This window comes from Arctopsyche grandis, unplaced genomic scaffold, assembly GCF_051622035.1.
Source record: "Arctopsyche grandis isolate Sample6627 unplaced genomic scaffold, ASM5162203v2 HiC_scaffold_116, whole genome shotgun sequence".
In the NCBI taxonomy this organism is placed as follows: domain Eukaryota; kingdom Metazoa; phylum Arthropoda; class Insecta; order Trichoptera; family Hydropsychidae; genus Arctopsyche; species Arctopsyche grandis.
The window spans coordinates 33,305-53,460 of NW_027518465.1; the positions used below are offsets into that span (position 1 = coordinate 33,305).

The 20,156-nt window shown below is 28.1% G+C and overlaps 2 protein-coding genes across 2 annotated transcripts; both read right to left on the reverse strand.

Moving 5' to 3' along the window:
- Positions 1–618: 618 nt before the first annotated feature.
- Positions 619–1,896, reverse strand: LOC143921983 (uncharacterized). The gene has a single exon (XM_077445282.1). The coding sequence runs from the start codon at positions 1,894–1,896 to the stop codon at positions 619–621; it is 1,278 nt and encodes a 425-aa protein (XP_077301408.1).
- Positions 1,897–15,166: 13,270 nt separating this feature from the next.
- Positions 15,167–15,529, reverse strand: LOC143921984 (uncharacterized). Its single transcript, XM_077445283.1, has one exon. It carries the CDS (start codon positions 15,527–15,529, stop codon positions 15,167–15,169), a length of 363 nt encoding a protein of 120 aa, XP_077301409.1.
- Positions 15,530–20,156: the final 4,627 nt, after the last annotated feature.

Sequence of the window (20,156 nt, forward strand, 5' to 3'; positions counted from 1 at the left end):
TGTTTCAGATTTTTAAAATACTAAAATTTGTTCAGTGGCGCCGGCTTGGCTAGAAATTTCATTCATATTTTGAAGATGTTAGCCATTCGTGATTTAATTACTTTTTTTTAGAAAATGGCCAAACTAAATTTTCTATAAAAATTGATTTTGGGAGACAATGTGACTTTTAAGATTAAATGAAGATTTAAATATGTAAAAAGCTTTTAAAATTATTTATTTAAGCTTTAAAATGACATTAACAAACATGTTTGAGGATTTCCTAAGGGAATACTTCCCACAAACTTCTTCGAGACCAGGTTTCCCAAAAAAGAAATACTTTAAAAATTTCCTTAAAAACTGCTGTTTAAATGAATGCTTACTTAAAAGCAGCATACCCATTTTATTCCCACACTGTTTGTGAAATTTTGTTGCTAAACCTTTAAGGCATTACATAATGCATTATTATTACTTTACATTTAAAAGTTTAAGCTATTTCATCTTATTTTCACAATTTTTATAATTTACAGTCGAAGATAATCATAACAAGGGAAATTATTAAAAAGCTATATAATCCAACCATTTACTTAAACAATTATATAAATGTAATATTTTTATAAAAAAAAATTTAAAATTGATAATTTAATCTTTAAAACTAAATCCAGTTGGAAGTGGTGTAATTACACTGTTAAAATTCTCACAGATTTTAACAAGAGTTTCAAGTTCATAAGAAGTTAAAATATGTAAAGCAATTCCTTTTCTACCATACCTACCCGATCTTCCAACACGATGAATATAATCGTTCTTTTCTTCAAATCTTGGAACATCAAGACATACAACAACTGAAAGAGCTTGTACATCAATTCCTCGCTTACATAAACCAGAAGAAACGAGAATTCTTGTCTTCCCGGACTTAAAGTTTTCAAGTGTTTGAACCCTTTCACTTTGTTCAAAATCTGATGAAATTAATTCGCAAGGAAACCCGTGCTCATTTAAAGTTTGATGAACAATAGATGCATGAGATTTTCTGTTTATAAAAATCATAACTTGTGAAAGAACTTGGTTTTTGAAAATATCAATTAAAGTGTGTACTTTAACTAATAATTCTTGTTCTCTAGCAGCTGGGGAATTTCCTTTAACACATGAAGGACCAATATCTACATAGAATTGTTTAATTCCTTTCAGTGTTTGATCTTCGTATCTTAAATCAATCTCAATTGGATTTTCTACCATATTTTTTATAATATTTAAGTCTTCTTCAGAGTAAGTGGCTGAAAATAAAAGTGTTTGAAATACAGGAGATTTTATTTCACAAAAAATTTGTCTTACTTGTTCTTCAAATCCTGCTTTTAACATCTCATCAGCTTCATCTAAAATAAAAATTTTAATTTGTGTTGTATTTAAATATCCCTTTTCCATCATATGATTAATTCTACCAGGAGTTCCAACAATAATCTGTGGGTTTTTAGCTAGTAAATCTCTATCTGCTTGCACTGGAGTACCCCCAGCCAATAAACAAACTGAAACTTTCATGAATGTGCCGATTTCTACAAATTTGGCTGCATTCTGTGCTGCAATCTCTCTGGTAGAAGCAAGAATTAAAACTTGGGTCGTTTGAGATAATTCGTCAATTTTTTGTAAAGAACCAATAACAAAAGCACCAGTTTTACCTGTACCAGATTGCGCTTGTGCTCTTAAATCATTTCCTTCTGCAATAATTGGGATTGCCTTTTTTTGGATGAATGATGGGTTCTCAAAACCAACACTGTAAATTCCTTTTACAAGATTGCTTTTTAAGTTAAGGGATTCCCATTTATGGTTTGTATCTACTAATGTTTCGTTTTCTATTCCTTCTTCGTTTTTAATATCATCTTTGTCAAAAACTACTGTTCTTGGCTTTTCATTTTGCTCTACGGCCATGGGGGTTAAAAATTTTCACTAAAAAAATAATATTTCAAACAAGTAAGTCAAATAAACTAAAGATAAAGAAATAAAACAACACATTTATTAATATTATAATTTACTGCTTAAAAATAGTAAAAGAATAAATATGAAATATAAAAAAGATGTAAACTTTATTTTATTGTGGATTTATATCTCAGTTGATAATTCATTAAATAAATATAAAAAAACAAATAAACCAATTTATAAAAACGTAGTAAAAGGGGTGAAAAGGCGATAGAAAATACACTTAGCAATCCACAATCGTTTTCGGCGCGGGTTGCTTTTAAAAAGGGAATTGGGCTGCTTGTTCTGCATTAGATAATTTTTAAAAAAAACAAATAAAATTGGTTTTTGACGATGGTTTTTCTCCTTTTTTTTTTAATTGGTTCTTTTTCTCAAGATTTAGCACATTTCTGAATTTTCATACCATTGTTAATTAACAGATACAGTCGAAGATAATTATAAGAGGTGTGTTTATTCAATAGAGTAAGAGCTTGGGGTGAACATAGGCATTTATTGAAGTATATTTTATAAACCAACCCAAACATTTCTGTTTTAAAATCTGAAGTTCATTTAATTGATTACTTAAATATCTAAAGCTTGATATTAGCCTAAACACATGTATTTATTTTAGTTTGCTATATATTCAACTTCTTCTCACACGATTATAAAAGAAAAAACAAAAATGTAATGGCAGAAAGAAAAATCGTTCCAGAAGTCAGCAAAGGCCTGATAGCTGCAAGGAAAAGAATCGGGTTCATAAAATATGCAATTTCACGTGGTAATTGAAGCACACCAGCCTCCCATTTTTATTTGAATTTATAAATATTTATGAGTTATCATTAATTTACAAGTTTTAAGTAAATTATCATTCCATTTGTTCTTATAAGAGATAGTTTAAATACAAGTTTTAAGTAAATTATCATTCCATTTGTTCTTATAAGAGATAGTTTAAATACAAGTTTAAAGTAAATTATCATTCCATTTGTTCTTATAAGAGATAGTTTAAATACAAGTTTAAAGTAAATTAAAATGACCAGCTTAAATAGCTATTCGATCTACTCCTATGAAAATTATAGAAACTATTTTAAGACTTACACGTTTTTAATTTAAGTGAAGAATACTTCTATTTACTAGGTTCTTAAGAAGAAGTGAACTAGAAGGGGAAGTTGGTAGAAAATAAATTTGTAAGATTGCTTAAACCCCCCCCCGAAAAGATTCCCAACACGAAAGAAAATCCAATAAACCCATTAAATAAAGAGTTATCTAAAAAAGCAAGAGTTTTGGGTAAAGATCAGCATTTGGTATTATTTTTATCGAACTTTTAATAAATATATAAATCAAAAAGTATTTAAAGTATAAGTTCAAGGTAAAAATAGGTATTTAAGTATATTATATATATCCAACTTTTAATATTAAAAAAATTTATTCTTCCTTCATAATTTCCTTTTTTTTGCAGAAGGAGGGAATGACCCTGGCACATTATAACACGCTTCTTTGGCTTTAAATTTTTCAACAGCAGTTTCTGCAGCACTTCTAGTTTCCTTAAGAATATATAATGCTTTTTTAAGAAGACCGTTAAAATCTGTATTGGCAGAATTGGCAGGAAAATCATCAGCAGCAGAAATGGCCTCAACACCTTTTGTTTGGGCCAACCGATCGGCTTTTTCAGCTTTTTTTTCTTTTTCTTCTGCCATATTAGCAAATTTCTCAAAAGCTTTAGCTTTAGATTTCCGATTGGCTTTTGTAGCCAAATTATATTTAGCCCCAACAGTAGCCTGAGCTGAAGTAAATTTAGCCTTTGCAGTAGCAGCTTTGGCCAAACAAGCCGAAGCAAAAACAAAATTTTGCACGCTTTCTATTTCTTTAAGTGCATCATCGAGAGTAGTTTGGACATTGGAATCAGCATTAATTGACTTTTTAGCAGCACCAATAGCCCGATCAAAACTTTCAATAGCATAATCGGCAGAATCAGAATACAATTGTAGATCGCCAGCCATTTCCTCTGCTGGATTAAAAGTGTTTTTTAATCCAGAGCATATTTCTTGAGATTTCCTAATTTCGTTTTCCAATTCTTGTTTAAGTTCTTTCAAAGAATCCGAATCATAACAAGCCGGATTAGGTTTAAGTTTATCCTGATCTGTGTTTGTTCCTTTTAACAAGTACATGCAGTTGCATAAAATTGAAGCTCTAAAAGTTTTCGTAGTGCTCATTGTAGGGGCTGTTTTCTGTTTTTTTATTTATAGAATTTAATAAATTTAACAAAAAATTAATACAAGAAAATAAAAGCATAAAAAAACATCTGACGACGAAGATGTTATATAAATAATTTTCCACGGATTTATAATTACTCTAGTGCTTTTTTAGTTTCGTTTTTTTTGATGTAAAAATTTTATATAACGTAGCAAAAAAAGGAGCGGAAAACATAAATAAAGGAAAAAAAAAAGAGCCAATCACGCGTGTGTTAGAGTTAAAGACTAATAAGAAAAATAAAATAAATACCATTGTAATGTTGAAAAGCACTAATATAATCGGGCTCATTTAATATCTTTTTTAATACTTTTTTTAACGGCATAATTTCTTTACAATTTGTTTTATAAATGATAAAAAAACTCAGCAATGCTTTCATAAATCTTAAATTTCAAAATTAATATTATTTGGCAGCGATTTTTTTGAGTTCCGAATTTAGTAATTTTAAACTTACTGCAGTGGAAATTTTACTAATTAAGGCTGGGTTATATCTATTTCAGCTAATAATATTTAATAACAGTTAAATATATATATTATACTCAAATAAATACCGATGTTTACCTCAAACTCTTACTATAAATACCTTTGTTATGATTATCTTCGACTGCTTATTCTTTTTTTTAAGTTTACAAAACCCCATAACTACCACTTTAGATTTGACCTAATACATAAATGTGATTAGCGGTGAAACAAACAGGCTTATTCTTAAATAAATTATTTTGTTTTCTTTTATAAAATATGCTGTGTTGCAATAAAAGCAAAAATTAAATTGTTAACGAATATTTTTATTTAAGGAGATAAATTTGTGAGTTTGTTTTAAAAATTTAAACAAAAAAAACAGTAACAAAATGTAAATTTTGAAAAAAATTTGTGTTTAAACGTTTTTTATCTAAGGTTAAAAGAATGTTATACTTTAATTCAAAGTTTCCAGCGGTTAAGCCACAGTTGAAACTTCTGCAATCTTAATTAATAATTCTTCAACTTCTCTGTGACCATCTTCCTATTCTTAGTAAGAACTTGTGATTGGATAACTTCTTCAGCCTTGAGATCAATCTTTACTTAATTTCTGTATTTCTTGTGAAAAAAGTAACATGATTGTTACAAAATAGTTTTTTAATAGATACCCTCTGGGTTCTTATAGGGTTTCATACAAAATTTCTGATTAAGCGAACCAATTTACATAACAAAAGTTAAAATTAATTAATTAAAGGAAGAAAAAAACAATTTAAAAGTTTTAATTAATTTTTTTGTGTAAAATTTTACTTTGACGTTCTGTTGTATTACCTGATAGCACATTATGAAAGAATTCAATAACTTTTATCATTTCAAAGTCTGTCCCAGTAATTTCGTAAAAAATCTGTAAATAATTTATCATTTCTTTCAGTTCTTCTTTATTTTTACATTTAATCGACTGAACATTCATTTTATTATAAAAAATAAAACAATTTTCTAATTCTTCAAATACGTCAATTTTATTATTTCTGGCAATGTCTAAAATTTCTAAACATCTTTTTAAATAATAATGATAATTTCCTTGTCTATAAAATAAATCATAGAAATAAAAAAAGTCTACAATTATTTGTTTTTTTAGAGCATCCTTAAATAAAACAATAATAAATGAAATTTCTTTGCTTTTTAATTCATTTTTTACATATTTCAGCTGATTTAAAATATTCTTAATACTTTTATAATGTTTAGATATAGTTTTTTGCAAAATTTGCTTTTTAATTAGATTTTCTTCAAAATCCTTATTAGAAAATACAAGGTTTTCTAAATCTAACAATTTATAATTGTTTATTTTTTCTATTTTTAATAAAGCATCAGAGGCAACATTTTTATCTTTAAGCTGTTCAATACAAACTTTTAGATCTAAAAATGCCAACTCTTCTTGCTCAATAAAATTCTTTAAATTTGGCATTTTTATTAAATCGGATGTAAAAATTTGATTAAAAAGATTAATTAAAACATTAAAAATTAGTCTATTTGCATAAAATTTAAAAACTTTATCTTCATCTTGATTCAAATCAAATTGAAAACAGTTTTTAACGAATAAAGAAAAACAATTGGATTCCGTTTCTAAATTAAAAATATTTTCAGTAGGGGTGTGGTTTAAATTATGAGTAAGCTTGAAATCATTTTTAAAACCCGACTTGGAATTGTTTTTTTCAATGTAATTTTCAGTTTTCTCTCCATCCCCAACAAACAGAGAACTTGCCGATTCCTTTTGGGAGGTCGAATTTCGACTATAAAGGTGCTCTTTAGTACTGCTTTGTGAGCCAGAGATATTTTTTAAATGTGAGAAATGTTTTTTTATAAAGTTTTCAGTTTCTTTAATTTTAATTTCCAATGCAGAATTCTTGTTATTTTCTATTATGTTGTTTAAAAAGCTTTTAATATGCTTGTCAGTTGTACATCTCATTAAAATATCTGCCGTTTCTTTATTTGTGCCAGTTATTAAAGTAAATTGATTTCTGTTGTAATTTAAATTATTTGCAGAATTTAATCTTTTATAAATAGAAGTGTCACTTTCATAAATTTGACTAAAATCTATAGAATCAGAAATATATGAAATATCAAATGGATTGTTAGGTTTAAATTCAAAAGAATATAAATCTATAAATTTCAATAAAATTAATTCTAAAACTTCATAAGTTTTCTCAATTTCATATACAAAACCCTTTTGCATTTTAATTTTTCCATAATAATCCTCTTGTTCTGGAATGCCAATTGCCTTAAAACGATTTACTAAAATATTCATATTTTTATTGTAATTTCTATTAATTTAATTATTCAAAGCAAAGTTTTTTTATATTAAAATTTTCAATTTGTAGTAATTTTGAGATTTCAGATTCAATTTTGTGAAAAATTTTTGTATAAAAATGTTTATTACAAAATTCATTAAATAAAGAAATCGATTTTAAATTAATTATTAAAGTTAGAAATTCTATATTTTCGATTTATTTTCAATCACAAAATCTAACAATTTAACATTGATGACTTCACAAAAATCTTTATAATTTTTAAAAACAATTTTATAAAATTCAAAAACCCCACTAATTTGAGAATTTCCAAATTCCCTTAAAATTTCAAACTTTTTACAATTAGAGTTCCCTTTCTTTTAAAATCTTCAATAATACAGAATTCTTTAAATAAATTTCTAGCTTCAATTATTTTTGAACAAATTTCATAAATTGCTTTATTTTCATTATCTTCTGTATAATTTTCACTAAAATTTGAATTTCTTTTATAGAATCAATTTTTCCTATTAAATTTTCAACTTTTTCATATTTTAATATAATTGAATTGTTCATTTTATAAAGATTTTCAAATGATTTAAAAGATTCACTAAACCCTTTAAAATTTGATTTTATAACTTTATCCATAACAGTTTCTAGTCTATGAAAGGTTTCATTAAATTCTTTGTTAACATTTGAATTAGATAGAATTTTTAATAATAATTTTAAAGGATTAAAGTTATCCTGTAGTGTTTCATCCCAATCTACTTGTATTTCCTTAATAATTTCTTGCAAGTTTTCCATGGGGTAAAAGAGGATTTGTTTATTAAAATGAGCGCCAAAAAGTTGGAACGATTTATAGAGGTTAGCTCGAACAGGTAAATTATGAGTCTTGAAAATGAGTTTGGTTTTTAATTAGTGCTTGTGGGCTGAAGCGGCCTATTGGGGCTAGTTCAAGCAGGTAAATTATGAGTCAAGACTATGGTTAGTTTTTACTTGGCACTGGAGGGGTGGGTCAGTCTATAAGCTTAGCTTTAGCAGGTAAATTATGAGTCAAGACTATGGGTTTAGTTTTTACTTGGCACTGGAGGGGTGGATCAGTCTATAAGCTTAGCTTTAGCAGGCATATTATGAGTCAAAACAATGAGTTTAGTTTTTAATTAGTGTTTAAAAGCTGGATCGGTCTATAGGGGCTGATTCGAGCAGGTAAATTATGAGTCTTGACAATGAGTTTAGTTTTTAATTAGTGTTTAAAAGCTGGATCGGTCTATAGGGGCTGATTCGAGCAGGTAAATTATGAGTCTTGGCAATGAGTTTGGTGTTTTATTGGCACTGGGGGGGAGCTGGGGATTCATATTATTAGGTAACATGATAATTGGGGAAATAACTGCTAAATCAAGATAAAGGCCTTTTTCACATTAAAAAATCTGCTTATATTTGAAATATTAATGAACACACGACATTTCCTAGTTACATACTATTTTTAGCAGGTAATTTAAACGCCTTGGTTGGTATATTATTTTAAACACGATACGAGTGTTTCTGAAAAATTTGTAAATTGTGCCTTCAGTGATTAAATGTATAATACAGCCATTTTTTGAATATACAGAAATAGCGTTGTAGACAATAAAAATTAAACCCCCTTTAAACAAATGTATTTAGTTGTACAAGTACTTTAAAACAGAACCCGTATATACTTTAGGTTTTTGTAATTTTTTATTTTATGGTTACTTTTTTTACTAAAAAGTCTTCTGCTAATCGAATCGTTGATATAGCTTTGAGGATATAAACATAAGATTAGCTTGTTCTACTAAAAAAAAATCGGATTTATTGAAAAGTGGTTGCCTACAGCAAAAAAAGAAGTTTCCCTACAAAACTCTGGGGCCCCTATAGCATCTCTATCCCTCTGCCGAAAGTCGGCTAACCTTAGGGCTAAGTGTCCCATTGACCTTGAGCTGGCGTTTAATTATAGACGTACCATACTGCCCGATTTATATCATTATAAATGAATCAACAAACTATATTTTATTTAAATTAAGTTGGATATATATTATACTTAAATAAATCCCCATGTTTGCCTCGAACTCTTACTAATTATATTGTTCTATACAAAAATTAATGTAAAATTACATTTTGTCATTAATTGCTTTTAATCAAATTTATAGTTCTATTCTTTAAAAAATTATGTATTTCATTTTGACCCATGGAAAAAAGTTTGGAAGAGAAAAAACAAAAGATTTTGAAAAGGCTAGAGGGGACAATAGAATCTAGCAATTCTATTCTTTATGAAATAAATCAAGAAATTGAATCTATTTTAGAGCAAAGCTTTGTTTTAGAAACCACTGCCGATATTTATGATATTTGGGTAAACAAGAATTGAAAATTAAATGAATTATTAAAAAGTTAAAAACGTAGCTGTAAATTATTTCTTTAATTTGCCTATAAGGAAGTCGAACAAGCAGCTATTTGGGCAGTTTATGCTAAATATAGCAGAATGGATATTTATGAATTTTTTAAAAATCGCAAAAGAACTTTTTGATGTGTAGCCTGTGGAAACTTAGAGCAATTTTTAAATAAATAAAACTTTAAATTGTACCCGTTGTAAAACATAAATCTCCATAAAATAGTTTAAAGCTCGTTTTTTTGATTACTAAGAGCTAAGTATATGTGTTTTATTGGGGTTTGGTATCGTGGCCATTAACAACATAGTATCAAGTAAATTTATTGAGCAAAAGAGATTTCTTAATTAAAAAATTATAGCACTGTCTATTATTCATTTAACTTTTCGAAAGCAAGCTAAAGCTATATTTACTGGTATACTACACTACCTTATATTTTCACAATTTATGTGTAAAAAACTCACAAATATTAAAAAAGGATTGCTTCCACTAGGTAAAACACTGGTGAAAGGATGCCATTTCTTGAAATTAAAACTGAAAAAGTGTAATTCGGAAATACTAAATACAATAATTTGTATAGTAAACAACTTTTCTAATAATTAGTAGCTATTACATATAGCAGGAATTTCTTTTACTGATTTGTGATAACCCACCAATACATGTGTAAAACTTTAAATATCTTCATCTCCATTTTTTAGTTTGTGGTGATGTTTTTGAATTTTTAAATATTATCATTATAATAAAATCAAATATCGATGAAATTTCGTTTGAAGAATTCTATGATTGTGATGCAGGTATGAAATTTTTTCGTATATAGCAAACTGATTTTATAAATTACCGCTCGCTTGATAAAAAATTCTAATAATTTTGTCTTTTATTAGTTTTTGTTAACGGTATAAAGGTTGTGTATAAAATCATAAATTAAAATCGGAACAATTTTAACTTAATAGTGATGAGAAGAAAAAGCAGAGAATAAGCATCCACAGCAGAAAATTCAAAGGTTATTGGAGAAAAATTTGCAAAACAATTGCATATTTTCACAAAGTGGATTTTTTTTTGGAACCGGCAGATTTATTAAGCAAAGATGTGGTGGGTTATTCCAAAACGGACTTTTTGATTTTTTTTTTGAAAAACAACTAAATCTTTGAACTATTTTTTGATGGTACCGATGAATCAAATAATAAGGCATGATAAAACTAAACGAAAACAAGATTTCTTTAAATTAATTAGAAACACTGTTAAGTTAATCCAGTTATAACTCCTATGAACTTAAATGGCACGTATCACTTCATAAATAGTATAAAATATATTTTGTGTTTTATTTCTTTAATGCTTAAAAAATTAGTTCTGATCTTAAAAGATTTTTGAGGTGGCGAATAAACGCTCAAATATCTAAAAAAATTTTCAAAAAATATTTAAATTGCCAATTTACAATGAGCCCACCTTAGCCAAAGTTAATATTTTAATTCTCAAATTAATACTAATTACTTGAACTCTAAATGTGCTATCTATTTGGACTAAGCGATCGGGCTGGTAATTTTATGTGATTTATAAAACACACTTATATAAATGTAGTAAATTTACAATCAGCTCTTAATTCTAAATGTCACTTTTGAGAATAAATAGAAATATCAATTGCCTTGCGCCATTTGAAGATAACTTAAGCTCTACATTATTAAAGTATTTAATCATTAGGGGTATTTAGTGGTTATATTGGCAAAGATTACACAACTCTTATGATTGCGTTTATTATGCCTTACCTGAAGAAAGAAAAGATGTATTTTTTAGTTAAACTATGTATTCTTACACGGTGTTTTTGAATTTCAAAAAGAAAACCTTACCCAATCTTTATTTATAACGTATTTAGAAACCCCAAAATATAAAGATTAGGCCAACTTGAATATACTTTCTGTTAACCTTTTAGCTCTTTTATTAGACTCATGCCTTTTAACCCCCAAATTTATATCGACCAATATCTATATGTTTAGTTACTAGAACACCCTCAGATTTATATATCTAAAGCTGAGTATAAATAGTTCGTTAGATCTAAATAGATTTTTTTTTTTTAGTTTGAAAACATTGAACTATATGTGGTAATTTCACAACAATTATATATTGTTTTTTGGGTGTAAATTGACTCAATGTGTTTTTACCGCTATATTGTACTGAGTAACACAACAAAGGTTTGTTATACTATAGTCGTGACATTTTTTCAACCAGTCTCAATTTTTTTTTATTTTCAATCGATTTTTTTAATGATTCTTTTTTAAGCTTTGGATAAAATCTGCTAAAAAAGTAGTGTTTCGCTTCTGTTTATTTTGTTTTGGAATCTTCTTTAAAAATCACTTTTCCTCTTTCTCAATGAAAACATTTTCAGCCGCTTTCGTAAATCTCTTAAAAACAAGCATAGGAAGTGGTGTACTGAGTTTTCCTTATCTTTTTAAGACCTATGGTATTTTAACAACCATCTTATTTACATTTATTTCTGGGCTCTTTGCTACATTTGGCTTAGTCCTGTTGACTATTTGCTCCCAAGGACTTGGAAGATCTGCCGATTTGAGCAAATTGGCTACCCAAGCATTTCCCTATGCTAGAATTGTTGTAGATTTGGCCGTCTTTCTTAAATGTTTTGGTGTTTCTCTTTCTTATGTAATTATTACTAAAGATCTCATTCCTCATGTTTTAAAAGCATTAAACTGCACTTCTTCATTCTTCTTATATTCTCCTATTAACCTTCTAATATTTCTTGGCTTCATAGGTCCTTTCACATACTTTTCTAAATTAGATAATTTAAAATATACTTCTTTCCTTGGTGTCTTACTCATATTGGTTGTAATAATTGTTTCTTTAATTAGGTATGTAACAATGTCTACCCCACTTCCTGATGTTAAATTGATTGCCCCCATTTCTTTAGGTTGGTTTAATGGCTTTGGTAAATTTGTTTTTAGTTTTACTTGCCATCAAAATATCTTTGCTGTAAATGCCGAGTTAACTGATAATTCACTTCCAAAGATGAGAAAGTTGATAGGAACTGTGGCTATAACAGCTTTTTGCCTTTACATCTTTTTCGGTTTAATTAATTATTTAATTTATGGGGATATTGTAACAAATAATATTTTACAAAATTACCCTGATGATTATTTGGGAACATTTGTAAGAATTTTATATATAGTTGTTATGGGAGTGTCATATCCATTACAGTTGGCACCGGCTAGAGTCTATTTTATGAATATGTTTCATATATCATCTAAAACAAAAAATTATAAATTTTTACATTTTATAATAACAACAGCGTTAATCATTGCTACTTATGCCATAGCTATATCGGGTGTTGATATTGGCCTGGTTTATTCAATTGTTGGTGCTACGGCTTCCTGTTTTATGTGCCTAATTCTTCCTGGTCTGTTTTACTTAAATTTGGAAATAGAAAAAACTTCATTTTTAACTATCATTTCGTTTCTATCTTTTATTTTAGGGGTTTTTATATTTTCAACTACAATAGTTTCTATAATAATACAAAAAGTGACCACTCATTAAATTAATAAATGTCATTGTCATACAAATCTTAACATTAAAAAAAACTATTTATAAAAACAACTCAAAATATAACGAAGCAAATTCGGTTTTAATAATTTGATGGGCGATTTTCTCTCCATCAGCAAGCCCGCCTGTTTCTTTAAATTTGAAAAATTGGCCTTGACAATTTAACCGCTAGATAATTTTAATTTTTCTGTAAATAGGCTCTAATATTTGTAGCCACAGATAATTTTAAAAGTCTAGCAAAACAAACAATAACATTCAGAACTTATTATTAAATCAAAATTGTTTTCTTATGAAAATCTTTACATGAAAACTGTTTTTAGGGGTTAGAATGATTATTTGATTAATAAATTTTATTTTAGTTCACAGCGTAAATGATAAAACAGAAAGTATTTTCCAAATTTGCAGACATTTTAAAGAATACAAAGCAGATTATTGTTCAGCACTATAATTAAACTCAGGTATTCGTATTCAAAAAATTTCAAACATATTTGTGCCGTGTTTTTTGTGTTTTTTTTAAAGATTTAAGCTAATATGCCTTATTTAAATAAATAATTAAGCCAAAAGGAAAAATGAAAAGTCCTTTACCCTAGTTTGAGCTAATATGGTCTGCAAGATTAAAGCTCAAAATTTAAGCCAACTCTGTAGTAATAACGTTCAATCAACCCATCATTTCTGTTGAAGATAATGACAGCAAGGGTATTTAATAAAGAATATTAACTTAAATAGTTTTATAAAATCTAAACTTCTTAAATTTGTGTCTTCGACAAATATCTGATTGTATTTAGGGGCAGTCTTCACCTCTTTAAAAACACAAATGTTTATATATTAAAGATGAAGAGTTATTTGTGTAATAATTTAATTTCGAGTAAATTTTTCTTTATCAGAATTTTGCCTATCATCAAATAAATCGATTGGAATTATTCGGCAAAACTTCATTTTGAAATTTATCTACAAAAAAAAAAAAAATCGGATTTAATGAAAAGTGGTTGCCTTACAGCAAAAAAAGAAGTTGCCCACAAAACTCTGGGAGGCCCCTATAGCATTTCTATCCCTTTGCCGACAGTCGGCGAGCCTTAGGACTAAGTGTCCCATTGACCTTGAGAAAAAAAAAAAAAAAATTATCTACAAAAGGATGTGCAACACATAAACATGTACCAATTGTAAATTTTAATTTAATTGCTACCCCCCACAATTCAACATCATTTTTTGAAAGCTCGTCTTATTAACATTAATTTAATCAAACAGCACCTGTAAATTAAACAGCTGTTTTTTTAACACAAATACTACAATCCCTTAATTACAATTCAAATGTACATAAGCATTGAATAAATGGATCTTAATCTCTCATTAATATGTTTTAATAATTTCTGATTAAACCAAATATTTTTTATTTCACCTACAATCCAAGAGGGGTTTATTAATAGATTTCTCCATAATTGTTTATATATACGGGCCCAATCAACATGTTTAAGTTACTAATAATTTTTATAGAAATACAAAAATAATAAATAACACATAAAAATGTTGGATTTATTTAAAAATAAATAACACTTAATGTCTAATGGGTCTTCAGATAACAAAAATCAGTATTTAATTAATTTAATGGCTGCATATTTCTGTTAATGGCAAACGGCCCAAAATACAAAACAAATCACCGCCAGCAGTCTAAATTTGCCAAAAAATAACAAATAATTGGCCGTCTACATTTACTAAACAGATCAAATCACTGCTAACAGGTCAAATTGATTAAACATAACAAATCTGTGCCAAACTGCTAAACATAACCAATAATTAACAGACCAAATTACTAAAAATAACAAATCTGTGCCAAACTGCCAAATTGATAAACATGACCAATAATTAACAGGTCAAATTTACTAAAAATAACAAATCTGTGCCAAACTGCCAAATTGATAAACATGACCAATAATTAACAGGCCAAATTGCTAAACATAACAAATCTGTGCTAAACTGGTGAATTGATAAACATAACCAATAATTAACAGACCAAATTACTAAAAATAACAAATCTGTGCCAAACTGCCAAATTGATAAACATGACCAATAATTAACAGGCCAAATTGCTAAACATAACAAATCTGTGCTAAACTGGTGAATTGATAAACATAACCAATAATTAACAGGCCAAATTGCTAAACATAACAAATCTGTGCTAAACTGGTGAATTGATAACATAATTTTATTGAAACCTAAAAATGAATATAAAAATTGATTTTAGTTTTTAAAAGCAAGAGAAAAAAATGAATGCTTTGATCTAGTAAAGTATTAGATCAAGAATTTATTTTAATTTGTGCAAATTTAGATTGCGTATTTGCTAGAAAGAGCATCCAAAGCACTCTCTAAGTCACCGTTAAATCTTTTAAGCGTCTCAATGTTCTCTTTAACATCTTCAAATCCAATATTTTTAAGATGATAAAGTTGCTTTCTATATTCAACTAGCAGATTTTTTCTGTTCTTACCCGGAATAGCCTTTTCAACTTTTTGATAGATATGACCACCACTCTTAAGATCAGCTGTAGGTAGCTGCAAATTAGAAAGCCCCATACTATCTTTTGCTAATGAACTCATTAATCTCATCCCATCTGGCAAATTTTGTAATTTTGCCATTGTTATATCTGCATTTCTGAGATAAGTGTTCATATAATTATCATCCTCTGCCATCCTACTAAACTCATCTCCTATATCTTGACTATTCAGGATAGCACTTAAAGACTGGTTTTCTTCAATCTCATCTGTTAACCCGGGAAACATGTCCTGTAATGTTTTCATAGTTGATGGATTCTTAAGCATATTTTTTACCATAGGATTCTTCATCATAGAATTAAGTCCCTGTTTTGCCATTTTACCACTTACTCTATGTATTTTCTTAACATGAATTACAGATTCATCTTTTATACCAACTTCTTCTAGTTGCTTAGATGGCACATTTAAACTTCTATCATTCACCACTAAGGCCTGTTCATCTACTGAAATATTGTAAATCTCCTCGATTTTTTTCTTTAGTGTTTCTATGGTGTCACAAGTTTTTATTTCGACCTCTTTTATGTTATTAAGATATTCTACTTTTATCTTCATATACAGGGGCATAACTTTTGTTTTTATTAAGAAACCAATTGACGAATTAAAGTGTTTTAAAAAAGGAGTCTTGCAATAGACCAATAAATAGAGCTTCAGTGATGAAAAGGAAATTTTAAGGAGTTTATTGATATAATTTAGACATTAAGGAAATATAAAGTATAAATATAAAAACCACCCGTTTTATATTTTGAATTGATATTGTTTATTTTGATCGACTTAATTTAAAAAATCCCTTGTAATACGGTTATATTAAAAAATCAATTTATTAACAATATGACTTTTATTTTGCTGTAAATGTAATAAAGCCCTCCTCTTCAAACGTTAATCCTAAAAGAAAATTTTTTTAAGATTAAAAGTCTTTTTAAGGCAATTCCAATGTGATTAAAATGAAACCTGCCAGATTCGATTTTACTTGAAACGCGATCTAAATAAAAAAACAGCTGGTATTTTTTGGTTGTTTTGAAATGTCAAAACTATGTTTTCAATGCCCCCTTTGCAGTAAAAAAAAACAGCTGGTATTTTTTGGTTGTTTTAAAATGTCAAAACTATGTTTTCAATGCCCCCCTTTGGCGTACAAAAAAGGGCAGGTATTGTTTGGTTGGTTTAAAATGTCAAAACTATGTTTTAATGCCCCCCTTTGCCATAAAAAATTATAAAATAGGAAATCCTGGCCCATAACAAAAATTGTTGAACCTGACTTTCAAATAGTTGGCTTTAAGAGAGGCTAAATGCAAAATAACTGATTTAAAACTATTTATAAAATTGAATCGTATTTAAAAAAAAGTGACCGTGTTATGTCAAAAACATTAAAAATTGTTTTCCCTTTGATATCTGCGTTTTAATATTGGTCCAAAATAGCACTTCCAAGAAATGATACATGTAACCGCTAAGTAATTAAAAAGAACTAATGATTTATTGATTAATAAAAAATATGATTTTAATTAAAAAATGATATTAAATTTGAAAGCTTTTTGTGCAATATAATTTTGTTATAAGTGATTTTAAGGCATATATAGGCCCAATTAAAATAAATGTGTTCAGAAATTATTATCTAAAAAGTGCTATAAATGATTTTTCTTAAATTTAAATGTCTATTTATTCCGAAATTACAAAGTTATCTTGAGTAAGAGTTTGAGGTAAACATGGGTATTTATTTAAGTATAATATATATATCCAACTTTTAATAAACTTGTTATGATTATCTTCAGCTTTAAAAATAAAGTAGTATAATACAAAAAGCTCACAAAAATGAAGAGTAAAAGCCTTTAGTAAATTATTATCTTAGAACATTAGTTTTGAAGCATGATGTTGATCCCGAATGCTGAATTGGCAAAGTAAGTGTAATTAGTCTACTATAGCAAACCCCTCATACCAAACATGTGTTATAACCACACACCATTTAAAGAGCCCTATAGAAAGCTCTCTTCATGCTCAGCAACCCAATCGTCACCTACTAACCTTTCCCCCTTTTTCATTAGAAAGCAAGCAAAATAAATTTACAGTATTTAAGCCACTTAGCGAAAACTAAATAGCCTCTTTTGAATTTGCCGTTTTTTAGTCTTTATATTCTACAAAAGATTAGACAGTATGATGACTTTTCACTGTTTTTTAAAGCCTTTCTTTCTCAATGGGCCGTTATCTTTTGTGAATCTTTTATTATAGTTTGGCATTCAACTGCAAGTCAATAAAAGTTGGGTATATATTATACTTAATTAAATACCGATGTTTCTTTCAAACTCTTACTACAAAAAACATTTATCAACAATTTTTGGATGTTGAATCTCGTTATAAAATAATTCCTGCACTTTATACGGCAGAAATCTGTTTTAAAAAATACCAAACGTTTATTTTTATGGCCTTCCTCGTCCAAATTATCAATCTAATTCCCTTTTACTAAAATTAAACTCTAATTGGCACAATTGAAAATAAAAATATCATCTAAGATGGTTTTATTCGGGCGGCCAGAACTTTCTATTTTTCAACTTACTGCCTTCTTTCATCTAAGATTTCGTAGCACTTTCATTATTAAAGTATCTAATTATTGAGACCATTTAGTGATTTACTTTATAGTCTATTAAAAAACACTTACAATTAATTTTTGATCAAAACTACATTTTAATTACATAAATTAACATAGAAATAAAATTTTGATGTTTTTGGTAAACTAAGTTTACTTTTCTAGAGCCGTTTTGCGTTTTAATCGCTAGCATATAATAATCATTGCTAAACAAGAATATAATTAATGGGGATTGATTAATAAAGGGGCTGTTCATAAAAGTCAGAATTAATAATAATAAGAAAATATTACAAGGTGTCTTTTCTAAATTTTTTTTTAGTCGTTACAAAATTAAAAAAAAGAGCTACAAGCCGGCCAATACTCAAGGTTTATACTAGAATACGCGAATATGATAAAAATTGTGCTGTAGAAAGAGATAGCAAAAGTGGTGCTTGTTTGTTTTGGCAGATGTGTGGATTAAAATCTTTTTTCGTAAAACTACATTCAAGCAGAAAACTTTAAATGGAGATTGCAAAAACAGAATTAGATATTAAACACAGGCTTAACGACCGAATATGTGGATTCTAGAAATTTAATATTTTAGTTTATAATAGTCTTTAATAAATAACTCTGAATGTCTAATAGATCTTCAGATAACAATATTTTAGTTTAAGTTGGATATATATATTGTACTTAAATAAATACCCATGTTTACCTCAAACTCTTACTTGGCACCCGATACGGGACTCGAACCCGCGACCCTCAGATTAAAAGCCAGATGGCACAGTTAGAGTGTGTACTAACCTGATAGCATTAAATGAGCTTGTTATAAAAGAAGATTACCCTACACCAATAATGAATGACTTAATAGAAAAATTACAAGGATCAACTGTTTTTACAGTGATCGATTTAAAAGATGGTTATTTCCAGATAGAAGTAAAGAAAGAACATAGATTTAAGACTGCATTCAAATTTGATAACAGATTATATGAATGGAATAGAATGCCGATGGGATATAAAAATGCACCAAGCATTTTCCAAAAGACAATGGACAAATTATTAGGAGATATGAGTGGAAAAGGTGTGGAAGTATACCTTGATGATATTGTTGTACATGGTAAAACACAAGAAACACATGATAAATTAGTATTTGAAGTTTTCAAAAGATTGGAAGAGAATAATTTGTGTATAAACACGAAGAAATTACAATTAGCCAAAAACAAGATTAAACTTTTAGGAATAGTAGTAAATGGGAAAACCCAGAAATTAACAGAAGAATCAAGAACAGATATAATGAACTATCCGAGACCAACGGATACAAAAAGTTTAAGGAGATTTTTAGGAAAGATGAATTTCTTTTCAGCATTTATAAAAGATATGAGCAGAATTGCAATACCATTGTACGAAAAAACAGGGAAATATGCAAAATTTGAATGGACGAACGAAATGGAAAATAGTTTTTTGAAATTAAAAGATAATCTAATGGAAGAAGTGTGCCTATACTTACCAGATTACGATAAAAAGTTTATATTAGAGACAGATGCTTCAGATACAGGTTTAGGAGCAGCATTATTTCAAAAAGATAACAATGGAAAATTAGTACCAATACGATTAGCGTCTAGGAAATTGACAAGCGCAGAAAAGAATTATGGAATTACAGAAAAAGAATTTTTAGCTGTGGTCTGGGGAATAGAGCACTTTGACTACCAATTAAGAGGTAGAAGCTTTAGTTTAATTACCGATCACATCGCATTAGAAGCGATTAAACAGAAAGGGGATTTTGGGAACAAAAGAATGTGTAGATGGATTGAAAGAATCCAAGATTATGACTTTGATATAACTTATAAGAAAGGAGAAACACTAATTACAGCAGATGCGCTAAGTAGGATATACGAAAATGATGAAAATGACAAGGTAGAAAAACAAGATGAAATGAACGAGGAAAATAAAATTAAAATAATTAGGAACATACATGAAAAATTGATCCATAGAGGAATAGTGCCAGTTAAATATGAATTAGAAAAACAATTCAAGTGGCCGAAAGTAAATCAGCTGATTGACAAGGTAATCAGCTCATGTGAAATATGTAGTAAGAATAGTCGAAAATTAGGAGGAGGATGTGAATTTGTAAACACATCGGAACCATTGGAAAAAACAGCAATAGACATTATGAAAATAAGTGAAGAAGATAGTACAGTACTTGTATTTATAGAT